This window comes from Hyperolius riggenbachi, chromosome 4, assembly GCF_040937935.1.
Source record: "Hyperolius riggenbachi isolate aHypRig1 chromosome 4, aHypRig1.pri, whole genome shotgun sequence".
Taxonomy (NCBI): Eukaryota; Metazoa; Chordata; class Amphibia; order Anura; family Hyperoliidae; genus Hyperolius; species Hyperolius riggenbachi.
In genome coordinates this window covers 108,971,322-108,985,639 of record NC_090649.1, presented here as the reverse complement: position 1 = coordinate 108,985,639, position 14,318 = coordinate 108,971,322, and the positions used below count along the sequence as shown (strand labels likewise).

Here is a 14,318-nt window from a genome sequence, read left to right as displayed (position 1 = left end):
TTTTCGTTTAAAAATAATGTTTGAAAAAAAATATTGTACTGTTTTTCGTTTAAAAATAAAATTTAAAAATGTATAAATCATTAAATAATGTGTAATCATGAGAAACAGTAATAAAACATTAAGTCTCCGGGCGCCGCTTTTAAAACGTTAATTTTCTCCGGCGCCCTTTTTTCCTATCGGGCGCCCATTAAACGATATTTATTATAGGAGTGAATGGCGGCGCCCGATTTGTCCACTAGCCTCAGGCGCCCGAATTTACTGTTTCCCAGGTTACATATGTCCTGACTTGCAAACAGCTCTCCAATACAAAGGAGCTTGCCTGTCACAAGGATGTCCATTCTACATTGATGAGAAGAAGAATGATAGCCTGTCTGGGCTGCGTGGGACATTTACCGGTGGTAAGTAAACGACACAGGGGGCCAGAGGGGGACACAGAATGGAACAGTGGAGGCACAGGGGGCCATAGGGGACACTGGAAACACAAGATGAAACAGTGGAGGCATAATTACTTCTTGTATTTTACCTTGCATTTGACTCAATAAAATATATATTGGAAAAGAAACAGTGGAGGCAGAGGGGGAAAGAGGGGGACACTGGAGACACAGGATGGAACAGTGGAGACACAGGGGGACAGCGGGGGACACTAGAGACACTGGGTGGGGGCACAGTGAAGACACAGGGGGACAGTTGGAACACTGGAGAAACAGGATGGCACAGTGCAGACACAGGGAGAAGGGGGGGGGGGTAGAGAGGCTCACTGGAGACACAGGATGGCACAGTGCAGACACGGGGGGGGGGGGGGGGCACACTGGAGACACAGGATGGCATGGTGTAGGCACAGGGGGAAGAGGGGGACACTGGAGACAAAGGATAGCACAGTGGAGGCAGAGGGGGGAAGAGGGGGACACAGGATGGCACAGAGAAGGCAAAAGGGACACTGGAGGCACATGATGGCACAGGGGGCAGAGGGGGACACTGGAGACATAGGATGGCACAGTGGAGGCTTAGGGGGGAAGAGGGGGACACCAGAGACACAGGATGGCACAGTGGGGGTACACAGGGAAATATGGGGACACTAAAGACACAGGATGGCACAGTGGAGACCCAGGGGGATAGAGGGTGACACTGGAAGCACAGGGGGCACAGTGTTCTAGCTTACATACAAATTCAACTTACGAACAAACCTATAGTCCCTATCTCATTCATTAACCTGTGACTACCTGTAATGTTATTTTATGGGTGCCATTAAATGCTGAAAACTTGCAGTGAATTAATATTGATATGTATTGAATTGGCAAAAACCTTGTAAGTTTTTTTTTTTTTGGCTTCCCCTGGATAAACTGAGACATGCAATGGAGCAGGAGAGAAAGGTACCTTATGTTTACTTATTTATCTGTTGTTATTTTCTGGTTGAACTCAATTGATAAATATATTTTTTTCAACCAAACTATGTAACTAAGTCAGGCACTGGCATTGATTATTAGAGAATGGAGATGGAAGGGTCTGTCTGTCTATTCTGTCCATATCTGTTAATTGGCATATGCTACCTAATAAATTAATGTAATTTGGGGGCATGCTGCAGCCTAATTTTGTTTTGAAGGCAATGCTTCTGAATGATGATATATTTGTCAGCCTGTCAACATTTCACTGTATAACTGAGCTTTTGACACACCCCATTCTCTCAGGGCACATCCTCACTTCAACTTGGTCAACTTGGTTAGTTGGTCACTCCGGCCAAATATGTGCACCACCTCCTTTGTCCAGAGGCGCAGTTTCTATATTTATCCTATGTGTTATTTCCCTAAATGCACTACATAGAGTTGTGTAACTGAACTTGCAGACAGTTGTTTCAGCTGGCTTTGTCATTTATCAGTGCAATGTTTGGATTGGTTATGACTCTATAAATTGTGCTTTTAAGACGGGTGTTATAGGACCTTAAAAGTAATTATTATGGATGGACATGTTCCCATCTAGCTCAGTAAGGGTAAACAGACACTATTTTTAGCCTGTGATAGGTATTCTTTCTCCAAAGCCAAATGGCACCAAATGAGTGAAGCAGGTGGTTTCGGTGCATAGATTTGACCACCTGGCACCAAAACCAGGCGCCCCATTGCAGTAATGTTATGTTGCGCGGGGCGTCTAAGGGTAATTTGGGGCTCCGGTGGCTGACGGACCCCAAATTACATCTTCCTCCAAGTTGCGTCAACTCGGAGGGGGAATAGTATTTAATGCGGCTGGGGAATTTTGCGGCAGGAGGGAGATCGGCTCTCCCGGCGCCCAACTCATCGGCGATGCGACAACACGTATGCCAAATGAGGAGGCAGCAGAAATCTGATGCTGGGAATACACGGCTTGATTCTGAGCCATTTAGATGGCTCGACAGATAATTTCCAACACGTCCGATCTCCCGCCCGATTGTTTCGCCTCTCGATTCTGCTTTGAGGACAATGGAAAAAGATAAGAAAAATTAGCGGGAGATAAAAGAATTGCCTGCAGAATCGAGCGGGGAATCGATCGAGCGGGAGAATCGAGCGGCAAAATTGAGCCGTGTATGCCCAGCATGAGACTGCTACTTCTAAAGCTGCTTAATTATATATATATTTCTTTTATTTTTTTTCCATCCATGCCAGAAGCATACTAGAGAAGAGATAAAGGTTAATGGTTGTATAATTTTCTTTCATGGCTCAGGACATACAATACACCTGTTGCTACCCCTTCCAACTGCCGGAAACAAGGACCGGTAAATGTGTGCTGCCTTCTCTGAAATCCAAGAGGCAAATATTAATACCAAACAATGCCTTTCAGCCCAGACTACTGTCTTTTCCTTGTGCCCAATGGCAGAGCAGACAGGCCAATGCTCGGACCACCACAATCAGCTGTAGAGCTTGGTGTGGCTAGCACAGAACTATAAGTGCTTTGGGCACTTTGCTGGAAAGGCAGGAGTACTGTAAATAAATGTTTTTCAGTTGGTCATTTTATTTGTATTGTACTTTACATCAGTTGAATTAATTCTCTACAATGTAATAATTTTCTTTACCAACCATTGAAAATGAAGGTGTGTTACACGTGCATTTGTTTCTTAAAATGAAGTCAGATAGGCATTTATGAACAAAACATTTAATGACAATTAAGATAAAATAACAGAAATACACATTACAGTCTACATAGTTCACTTACATGTCTAACATATTCTGGTACTTACGTATTATACTGCCTACTGAATTTCACTGCCCCCTGTTTAAAAGATGTTTAGGTCCATCTGGAAATCTAGAAGTCTGGCTTGCAGCAGAACTAATCAAGCAAACCAAGCCTCCAACTTGCAGCCCAGCGAGCAAACTGAGCAAGCGAGGATTCTGGTGTGCAATGACTGCTATCGAAGTGGACAGAATAAAAAAAAGAAAGCGGGTCCCGAGCCTGCAGCCCAACGAGTGGACAAGGGGCCAGTAAATCCAGTAAAGTGGGGAATATCACTTTAAAAGGAGTGGACACTCCTAACTCAACACCCCTTATCCCAGGATCATGTATCACACTGATGCGGGGCAGAGTGCAAATGATCGCCAAGACTCTTGAGTAAATATCTTTTAAACAAGGTCAGAGAAAAATGGCGCATAGTGCCGATGTTAAAAAATGGCGCCGCATTGAAAACATAACCTTGACGTTATTTAGCAATATCAATGTTTAATTATGGCGCACAGACGAAAAACTAATTGAAAGGTTAAACTGTTAAGCGACATATCGCTAATTATCATTTTACTGTCTTTAACATTAATCAACCCACCGTGAGGAGCGTTACTTCGGCTGCTGGCTCATTCACTGACACAATTACCTCGTATGTGGCGGCTTCTCAAGTTTCAAAATAAGCATCAGGAGGGAAGAGAGAGTAGTGGACGGGTGGAGAGCAGACACGTTAGACCTGCCACATCTGCCATCTAGGAAGAGCAGATCCCGGGGTGAGGATGGTTGGCACAGCGTGGGGATGATGCTGGCAGGAGAAAAGCTCAGCAGCAGGAGCCGGAATGCCACGCATGCAGCAGTGTGCTGGGTCACCCACACGGGATCGGCTGCCTGACCACTTCCAGCACCACTAGACAGCGGGCACTGCCAGCCAGCCACCAGAGCCCTGCCATTTATATTCGCAGCCTCTGTCATCTGGCTGATAACATTTTATAGCTAAACATTAAATAATGTTTAATAACGTTTATATCTTATCGTTAAATAACGGTAAGTGGCAAAAAAAAAAAAAAACTGCGGCATCACCGTGCGCCATTTTTCATATGCGCCATTTTTGACTGGACCCTTTTAAAACAGGGGGCAGTCAAATTTGGTAGATATAATATGGTACATAAGTACCCATATTATTTATTTTAGCATTTTCTATACAGAGCATAGAATACTACTACTACTACTACTGCTATGCTACTACTACTATTACTACTACTACCACTACTACTGCTATACTACTACTACTGCTATACTACCTTGTAGCAGAGACCCTTAGCTGACTACAGTACAAATATATGGAGCTAGAAAATGCTGCTAATATGCTATAGTTATTAGCAGTTGTATTGAGTAACATTAGCAGCAACTCAAACTGGAGTTTTGTAGCTTATAAAGAACAAAAAAAGAACACATGAAAATAAAGCAACAAATCTATGAACATGGATTCCTGAAGAGTGAAGTGCGGCGATTATGCAATTCATGCAGAGCAGGCAGAACCGGCTTCTGTTTCACACGGATGAGCTCAGTTTGTGGAAACTACGCTGCTGTTCCTTGCTGCTTCCTGTAGTCTTGCTTTCCTCTGCCTGCAGCAAAGAAAGATGTACATTGTCAGCAGTCCATACGCAAATTATTATTACTTACACACATCACTGTATCCACATAAAACAGGGTGAAATGTATTTTTGTGCTTACGTATATTCATTCATACGAGGCTTCTAGCTACAAAGGGGCCCCGGGGCAAAAGTAACCTCTATGCCCCCTGACACCTAGCCCCTCCCCCCAGTATAATAGTCAGAGGTGCCCCTAACTAAAGACCACCACACACTGCGTTACGGAGGCAGTTGTGACAGGCAGACATTCACTTCCTCTGAGTTCCAGGTGCTGGATGTCTTGTCTGTCTTCTCTGTAGGGTTGCTGTTCCGCACTTCCTGCCTCTCACAACTGGAGAAGCAGGAAGTGCAGATCAGCAGGGGCGTAGCACTAGGGGTTGCAGAGGTTGCGACTGCAGCGGGGCCCTTGGGCCAGACGGGCCTTGAAGGGCCTTCCCTCAACTACAGTCTTAGCTCTCTATTGGTCCTGTGCTCATTATAATCACTTCTATAGATACTTTGAATAGTGGTAATCAAAAGCAAACTGTTCCCCTTCCCCTTCTTGCACCTCTGACACTGTAGTTGCCATTGACAGGTTTTGGTGAGCCATATCAATTGTTATGTATAGAGTGCTTGGGGGGGGGGGGGGGCACTTTAAAACTTGCATCGGGGCCCACAGCTTCTTAGCTGCAGATCAGGAACACTAAAGAGCAGACAAAGGGCCTGGAATTTGAAGGAGGTAAGTGTATGCCTGTCACCACTGCCTTTGGGGGGGGACACTTGGGGACCCCTATAGATGCTGGGGCCCTGGGGCAATTGTCCCCTTTGCCCATGTGGTAGTGCTGACCCTGCATTCATAGCAAATTGATGATTTCTTCATAGGACTGTACGAAATGTAGAACAGAAAGAGGAGAAAAGATCAACTCAAAGCAGAATTAGATTTTCACAACAAAGTAGGTAGAAATCTTTTTTTATTCGACATAAACAACAATAAAAATCAAGGTGTGTTTTGCAGAACAAGGGGGGTTAAAATAAAGGATTAGGTGGGGGAGTTAAGGTTAGGCAATTACAGGGGGGGGGGGGGGGGGTTATGATTAGGAATTAGGTAGGGCATCTTCTTTTTAGACACTTATGGGGGTTTAGGGTGTGTGTGTGTGTGTGTGTGTGTGTGTGTGTGGGGGGGGGGGGGGGGTGGGTTATGGGGGGTGGAGTGGGGGTTAAGCACTTTTAGTGAAGGGTGTAAGTTTTAATGATTGTCGGGTAGCGCATAGTAAAACATTGGTAATTTGTAATTACCAATATTTTACTATTAGCAGCACCACCCAGCGCCCAACTGCTGCAGTGGCAACACAATATGTACTCGATTTTCCAATGTGTTCTGTTAGCATACAATTGTTCCAATTTCTAGGAGGAAAGTGAACTACACTGTGTCCACATGTGACACATATTTACTCATTAGTTGATGTCTCAGAAGTGAGGATAACAAGCATGGATAGATGTCTACTAGGGCTGGTCATTGAGATGCTAATCATTGCAGGCTGCTGGTCCATTTCCAAGCTGCATAAAACTACCATAAAATTTGCATCAACTTATTGCATCTTAGTGGCTATCTATAAAGTCTACCTTTGGCTTACAGTGAGACTGCCTGCCATTGGTCCAGTCTTGACATTATTAGTGCAGAGAATTAGCTACATATTTTGTCCAACTTTATTGTTTAACGCAGTTACTTACCTGAGTACTGGCACAATCCGTTTAACCCATTGGTCTTTAGGATTTGCGCATACCCGAAATCTCTGTGTAATTAGTCTGCAATAAAAAGTAAAAGATATTTAATTCTCTTTGATACTTAAAGTGAACCCCAGGTGAGAGTTTTATAGAGGCTGCCATATTTATTTCCTTATAAGCAATACCAGTTGCCTGGCTATCCTGCTGATCCTTTGCCTCTCTAAAACTTTTTAGCCACAGACCCTGAACAAGCATGCAGCAGATCTGGTGTTTCTGGCATTATTGTCAGATCTGACAAGATTAGCCACATGCTTGTTTCCGGTGTGCTTCAGACACTATCGCAGCAGCAAAATAGATCAGCAGGGCTGCCTGGCAATTGGTATCGTTTAATAAGAAACAATTATGGCAGCCTACATATCACTCTCACTTTGGGTTCACTTTAAAAAAACCTTCTGTTTTCTTAAAATTTCCATAAGGATTTTTACAATTCTCGAAGCAGACAGACATAGTGGCATTGGATTAGGGGTTACAGAGAGAGGCTAAGGGGTTACAGTGACCATAATTATTGTTATAGTGGTAATAATTGATTGGGCTTTGCATACTTTGCATCGGCGGTCAGTGCTGGATGGTAAAGCAGCCCCAGTCTCAATCAGCACCTCTAAGGATAGGGAGTTCAGACTGTAACAGCTCAGACTCTGTCTGCAGCCTGGGTGCAATAATTGATGGGGAATTAAACTTCAGGAATCAAATGTCAGCTTTTGTGAAACATTCCTTTTTTCACCTGAGCAATATTGCAAAAATGAATCACCTCATATCTCCAGCAGATCCTACAACCCTACTCCATGCCTTTTTGCAATGCCTTCTATACAGGCCTTCCAAACAAACACCTGCACCGTCTGCAACTAGTACAGAATACCGCTACAAGGTTGTTAACTAGCCAACTCTGACATTGCCACATACAACTGATCAGGGCCAGATTTCTGGGAAGGCCAGAAAGGCCACGGCCTAGGGCAATAAAATCAGATAAGATAAGAAGGGCGGCATGACTTGGAGAGAGAAGAGGTCATATGTCAAAGTAGATCATCTCTTCTGGTCCTGCAGCGCAGCCAGCCAGCGCCCTGCTCTGCACTAATAGCTGAATTCCAGAGTTCCCCAATCCCTGCTTCTCTCTCTCACATTTCCTGGTGTGTTATAACAATCAGGATCAATCATAACTGTCACCTGATAATCTGTATGATGGACATAGAGATCAATGTGAGAAATACCAGAGATTTACATTACAAAGCAGATAGAACTAAGCTCCTCTGAGTTTTAATGCAGGCATTCACAAACATCAGTGAGCTCTGCTAGTTTCTTCACCTCTTTTACAGCTTTAACACTGACCCCAGCAGTCATTAATTACTTTATCTAACCCTAATTTATGTTTGTCTTTTTTTTTTCCTAGCTAGCAGTGATCTCTTGTCTGCTTCAGTTAACTCTTTCCTGGCTCATTTTCTGTCCTTCAGCTCCTACCATCTATGAGAACTGCAGGAATAAAAATGCTGTTTGCTTCCCTTTCATTGCTAAACTGTCACTTTAAAGGACACCTGAGCTGTTACTACCTCTATGCTAGCGTGTTTGGTTTGGCATCCTTCTACTTTCCTGTAGCAGTAGAGCATTGTACCCTCTTAGCAATCAGCGAAAGCAGAGAGTTTTGAATCAGGATGACACCATTTATTGACTTAAAAGAAAAAGAGTAAGCTTTCTGCTAATAAACTTTCTTCAGACTTTGTTTTTGTATACTGTCAATATGTTAGAGCACACCACCATATGTACATTCAACATTCAAAAGAGATGCATAGATTTTTCAGCAAATATAAATAGATGTCATTCAGATGCTTTAAAGTGGAGCTAAACTCTTGCACAGGACAGAAGGAAAACAGAGAAATGTACCATGTATGTATTTAGAGAGCCTGTCTAATTCCCCCTCCTCTGTGTCTAATCACAAGTTGTAATTTATCTCTACACTGTGTCACCTGACTGCCACAACATCTAAGCTCATTTGAAAGCACAGGATGTTAAAATATGTCTGCTTCCATAAAAGCAGGAAGTAGACACACTGCAGATTTATTGCAGGATTTGTATCGGCTGTAACAAAGAAATGTTTTTATTTAAAGGTTATGTTGTTGCGTATCTTTTAGAGCAGAGAGGAAGTTCTGAGTTCAGGTCCACTCTAATTACAACAGAACATCCAAAGTGGGTCTTGACAGGATGTTAGCTACTTACCTGTTCTCTGTTTTGGATGGGCTTCTCTCAATTGCACTGCCCTGCCACCTGTTTGTGACTCCGACTGCAGCCAGTCTCACAGAGGACAAAGAAGCAGCGCATGCTCTGGCCACTCGCGCTCACTGTAATTTCTCGCTCCTGCCCATGGCCGGTACAGTGTTATGCATTCTTGACAAGTACCGGTCATACATCAGCGTCATTTCTCAAGTATGCATGCCCAGAACACTATTGGCTGCTGTGCACATTCGGGCAGGAGCGCAAATTACAGGAATTATTTGTTGAATGGGGGGCAGAGCAGCACAACTGAAATGAGCCCATTCAAACCAGTGATCGCTAGTCAGAGTGTTGTACAAAATATTTTTTTTGGGGGGCAGGGGCACTTGGTGACAGCTGGCCTAGGGCACTGGAAAGTACAAATCCGGCCCTGCAACTGATCCTTTGTTCACTCCACCGGCTACCCATAAAATCGAAAATTCTATGTAAGATTGGCTTATTGACATTCAAATCTTTGCACATATTGTCCCCTGGATACCTGAAAAATTTGTTGCAACTGCATCACACCTTCCTCAATCTTAGGTCAAAAGGATCTAATAACTTGGTCACCCCTAGAAGCCATCTCAAAATGTTTGGAGACAGAGCCTTCTGTAGCATGACACTTCACACTTTGGAACTCCTTGCCACACACGATCAAAACATCTTTGGAAGCAAACTGAAAAGCCATCTGTTTGTTATGGCATTTATAAACAAACACAGAACACTTATATAGTGCTTTTCTCCTGGCGGACTCAAAGCGCCAGAGCAGAGCTGCAGCCACTAGGGCACGCTCTATAGGCAGTAGCAGTGTTAGGAAGACTTGCCTAAGGTCTCCTACTGAATAGGGGATGGCTTACTGACCAGACAGAGCCGAGATTTGAACCCAGGTCTCCTGTGTCAGAGGCAGAGCCCTTAACCATTACACCATCCAGCCAAAGACCTGACTGTCTCCTCTATAACACAGTCCAGCCTGCAACCATATATTGGTATGTGACTTATCTATGTGCTTTGAGTCCTATGGGAGAAAAGAGCTATACAATTGTTATTGTATTGTATATTATTATTGAATATGTCCCATTTATTAGCCAATATTTTTTATTTTTTTATTAGTGTGTTATCTGAATACTTTCATGATAATCTAGTTCATAGGCGTACTTACATGACTGCATCAATGTCGCACACCTCGTATGAATACTGATTTGTGTAGGATCTAATCATCTTCAGTGGCAATGGCTTTTTTGTGTAGGAATAACAGCAGTCGAACACTGGGGATGAGAGAGAAGATGTTTGCTTTTTTTCCAAAAATGTTATTGAATTTTTACAGTATATTATACAAACTATTGCAAGTCAATTGAAGATGTTTTAGGGCCTGTTTCCACTACACGCAGAATGGATGCAGAATGGATGCAGAAGAACTGACTCCAATGAATGCCTATGGGCCTGTTTCCACTAAACGTGATTTTTCTGATGCAGAATTTCCCATAGGCGTCAGTTTTGGAGTCAGTTTTTCTGCATCCATTCTGCGTGTAGTCTAAGCAGGCCCTAAGGCATTATGTAGCCACTTTGCACATTATTAATTGAACAAGATGTAAAAGTGACATGTGTCACCTTAAGGGTTTCTTTCAAACGAAAGCCTTCATTGCCACATTGTTAGAGGGCGTGGTTATAGATAATGGCAGTTGGTGTTGGCTGTTTTTTTTCATGTCTGCCAGTAGTAAAGATGATTACGTGGAAGCTCATTGTGGATCAAACAACAGGAACAAATTACATGGTGAATATCAATCATTACGGTACTTGATCTCTTCTCCATTTTTTTAACTTCTCCAATTTTTTTTAATTTCTCACTTTGCAAATGTGTTTTATTTTTCCCCTACTACTATTTTTTGGTAAAGTTATTCTATAAGCACAAAAACTCACTCCCAACCAATAGACAATGCATTCATTTTGATCAGTTATTAAAACGGTTTACTATTTTGGATTATTATCATTCTCAGATTATTCATTGATCAAGGGTTAATATTGGGTCATGTGTACCAGCCCTCCTTCAATCACCACTGCACTCTCTTTGTCTGCAAGGGTTAATAGGTCCTTGGACTTGGTTTCTGCAATGCTAGACTTGTTTACTAAACCAAAATAGTAAAACACTTTACCAGTCCTACTAGTAAATGGAGCAATCAATCCAATAAAATTATTTATTTTCAATACTTTATATTTCTCTAATTAAAAACAAAAAATATGCTCAATACAATACAAAAAAGACATGTATTATTTTTAAATCCAAACTCAACTAATCAAAAAAATTTAAAAAAATTGCTTTACTTTCTTATAAAATCACATTTCTCTTTCTCCACACTGACTATAACCCAGACACCCGCTGACACAGCAGAACATGATTACAGGACAATAGAGAAAGTGATTACCCACCTGCAGCCTCGTTCAGGGACTGGAGCCCTAGCAACAGGATGCACGATACACAAAAAAGGTAGCTGACACGAGACATGATACACATCAGTGGTTTTCTCTTTGTTGTGCTGACAGAAACGTGAGCGGTTATATACTTCATAGATAGACAAGACCCCTCCTTCCTTTCACCAAAGACTAGGGACTTACCCAACTGTGTTCCATTTCTTTGGCCACAGACACATCTAAACTATTTATATTAGCACTAAATGACAAATGCTTGGAAAGTTATACTTTCCAAGTATCCAGACTTATGGCCACATGTTCGAGCACAAGGAAATGACACTGTATGTTGTGTTCCAAAGTATTCTTTTTTTAAGCTTCCTATACCAACATCAAACCAACAAACTGATTCAGGCCATACCTTTAATGATCAACTGTACATGGTTTAACCTTCCTGGCGGTAAGCCCGAGCTGAGCTCGGGCTATGCCGCGCAGGAGGATATCTCAGCCCCTGATGGGGCAATTCGCCCCATTTAAAGTGCTGTACGCGCAGCTAGCACTTTGCTAGCCGCGTGTACAGCTTGATCGCCGCCGCTCTGAGGTGATCGCCCGCCCGCAGCGGCGGAAGAGGGCCCCCCCCCCCCGCCAGAGCCCTGCGCTGCCCGGACCAATGACTTCCAGGCAGCGCTATGGGCTGGATCGGAGGCGTCTGACGTCAGGACGTCGGCTGACGTCCATGACGTCATTCCGATCGTCGCCATGGCGACAGGAGAAGCCAAACAGGGGAACGCGTTATATACGCGTTCCCCTGTTTGCTATTGATGCCGGCGACGATCGCACTAGAGGGACACATGCGCCCTCTAGTGGTGTTTCATGTAGCTACCACTCTGGTAGCTTTACATGAAACAAAAAAAAACAAAAAAAAATGGATTTCTGCCTATTTGGCAGAATAAATGAACCGCCAGGAGGGTTAAAAAATAAATATTACCTTTCTTCTTCAGTCATGATACAGAAATATATCAGATCTATAAGTTTCTGATTCAGTTCTGCATTATGCCTGAAGAAGAAACATTAAAGAGACTGTACAGCTAAAATTATACATTGCATGGATCCCCTTCTGGTAAAAAGTTTTAAAAACCGGCAGGTCCTTTAGCTTTCAAGTTTCCCCCTGAGCCCTGGAAGCCAGTGATTCATTATGACCTGAATCAACTTTTGTTTCTTTGGTGTCAAAATATTTGCTCCACAACTAATGCCTGGAACACACCATGCAATATCAGATCGAATTGATCATTTCTGATTTCCGATGTTTTTTCTGATTTTAGAAGTAGAATATTTTTGTAACTGTGACATTCTGAGTGTTGGTGTCTCCAGCCTAGCCTGGCATTTAGCATAATGTCCAAGGGCCTGGATATCAAGGGTATGTGACGTGACAGGAATAAAAAAAAGTTCAAATACAAACAATTCCAACCAGACTACATCCTTGCAGGAATTTTTTTCCTTCACTTTTGCTTTTGTCCAGTGCGGAAGAGGAGCCTGGACTTCTTCCTTCCTCCTCCTCCAGGGCAGCCAACCCCCAACTATCCCTGCTCTCCCCCCTTATGCTCTCCTGCCTGTCTCCATTCATCCAGATCAACAGATCATTGCAGTGGCAGTGAGGGCTGGAACTTACCTATTCCACCTATTCCACCATTAAGTCTCCCTGGGTCTAACACTGTAGCCACTAGGTGTCCTCTGGCCCTTGGAAATGTTTGTATTTTTCCACGGGTATGATGGGCCCCTAACTATACTAGTACTCCCTGCGTTAAATATCCAGATGCGCCTGAGACCCATGGACTTTTGCATTCATATAGGAATACTGAAGCTGCCATTAGTGATTAGCTGAAATTTCAAGTTTCCATAATTACGACACAAAATTTCCAATTACAACACAAAATTGTAATTCGTAATTATCAGAAAATTAGTCATTCATCATTTTGTAATTCGTAATTTCATGTTGTCATTTTGCGTTGAATCCTAATTTCCTGTTTAATTTCACGTTACTCATAATTTCTTAAACAAGAAAGTGACAAAAAATGATGGGTAACACGAAAATTTGTCCCGCAAAGTTCTCATGATTTCAATAATGTTTGTCATGAAAAGGATTGTAATTGTGAAAATTTGTGTATGGTTGAAATTATGCAAAATTTCACTGATTTTTTTGTGATTACGATTTTTCCATTATGAACATAATGTTATTAATTATAAAAATTACACAACATTTTGAGAAATCGTAATTAGCACATTACAATCATCACCAAGCTGTCATTGTCATCCTACTTTACAAAAATGCCCTTTGTGTTTCTGTGATCTTCTGGCGTCAGTTCAATAGTAGAGAATGCCTGAACTGTTCTACTGGTGAATAGTTTGTGATGAAAAACACGTGTTAGCATTTGCCCCCTCAGGCAAACACATGGCATGTTCGTCCCGCCCCCCCCCCCATACATTATAATGGAGCCAAACTTTGAACCCTCTCCCCAGAGTCAGCAGACACATGGCAGCCAATCAGCTATCCCTCCCACCTGGACCCCCCCCCCCCCACACACACACACCTATCAGAAAGGCAGCACAGCAGCCATTTTGCAGTCTCTGTTTGGCTTCTGTGCTAGGCTGATCAGGGAGAGTGTGCTGCTAATAGGGAAAGCATTAGTAAGCCTGTGTTCTGTGTCCCCAGTGGAGTTTCTTGCTCCTACAATACCAATTCACCATCTACATAACCCCAGGGCCCTTCTAAAGGCTGTGTTTTGATCTTGTGATATTGATGTTCAGTGTGTCCACACAGTGCACTTTAGCTGTTGCAGACAGGTGCAGCCAGTGCTTAGTGCTACAGTAGCTCACCCTTGTTTGTTGGTTTTCTTTTTCTTGCTATTGTTATATTGCAATCCTGTGTGTCCAGTGCACACATTAACTGTTGGAGGTTTGCTGGTCCCAGTAGTGCACCGACCATAACCCAATAATCCTTCACCACCACTACTGGCATTTAGTATCCACTAAGGCCTCAGTGCAAAATCAGTGTTTTATTTTTTGGCCACTTAACCGACTGTAGGG

At 42.9% G+C, this 14,318-nt stretch overlaps 1 protein-coding gene across 1 annotated transcript; it reads right to left on the bottom strand.

Annotated features, from left to right (window-relative positions):
* Positions 1 to 3,127: 3,127 nt before the first annotated feature.
* Positions 3,128 to 11,342, bottom strand: LOC137570454 (C-C motif chemokine 20-like). The gene is made up of 4 exons (XM_068279123.1): positions 11,256 to 11,342; positions 9,991 to 10,096; positions 6,540 to 6,614; positions 3,128 to 4,802 (listed from the first exon to the last, which is right to left on the bottom strand). Exons 1-4 carry the CDS (start codon positions 11,338 to 11,340, stop codon positions 4,742 to 4,744), a joined length of 327 nt encoding a protein of 108 aa, XP_068135224.1. The 5' UTR covers positions 11,341 to 11,342; the 3' UTR covers positions 3,128 to 4,741.
* Positions 11,343 to 14,318: the final 2,976 nt, after the last annotated feature.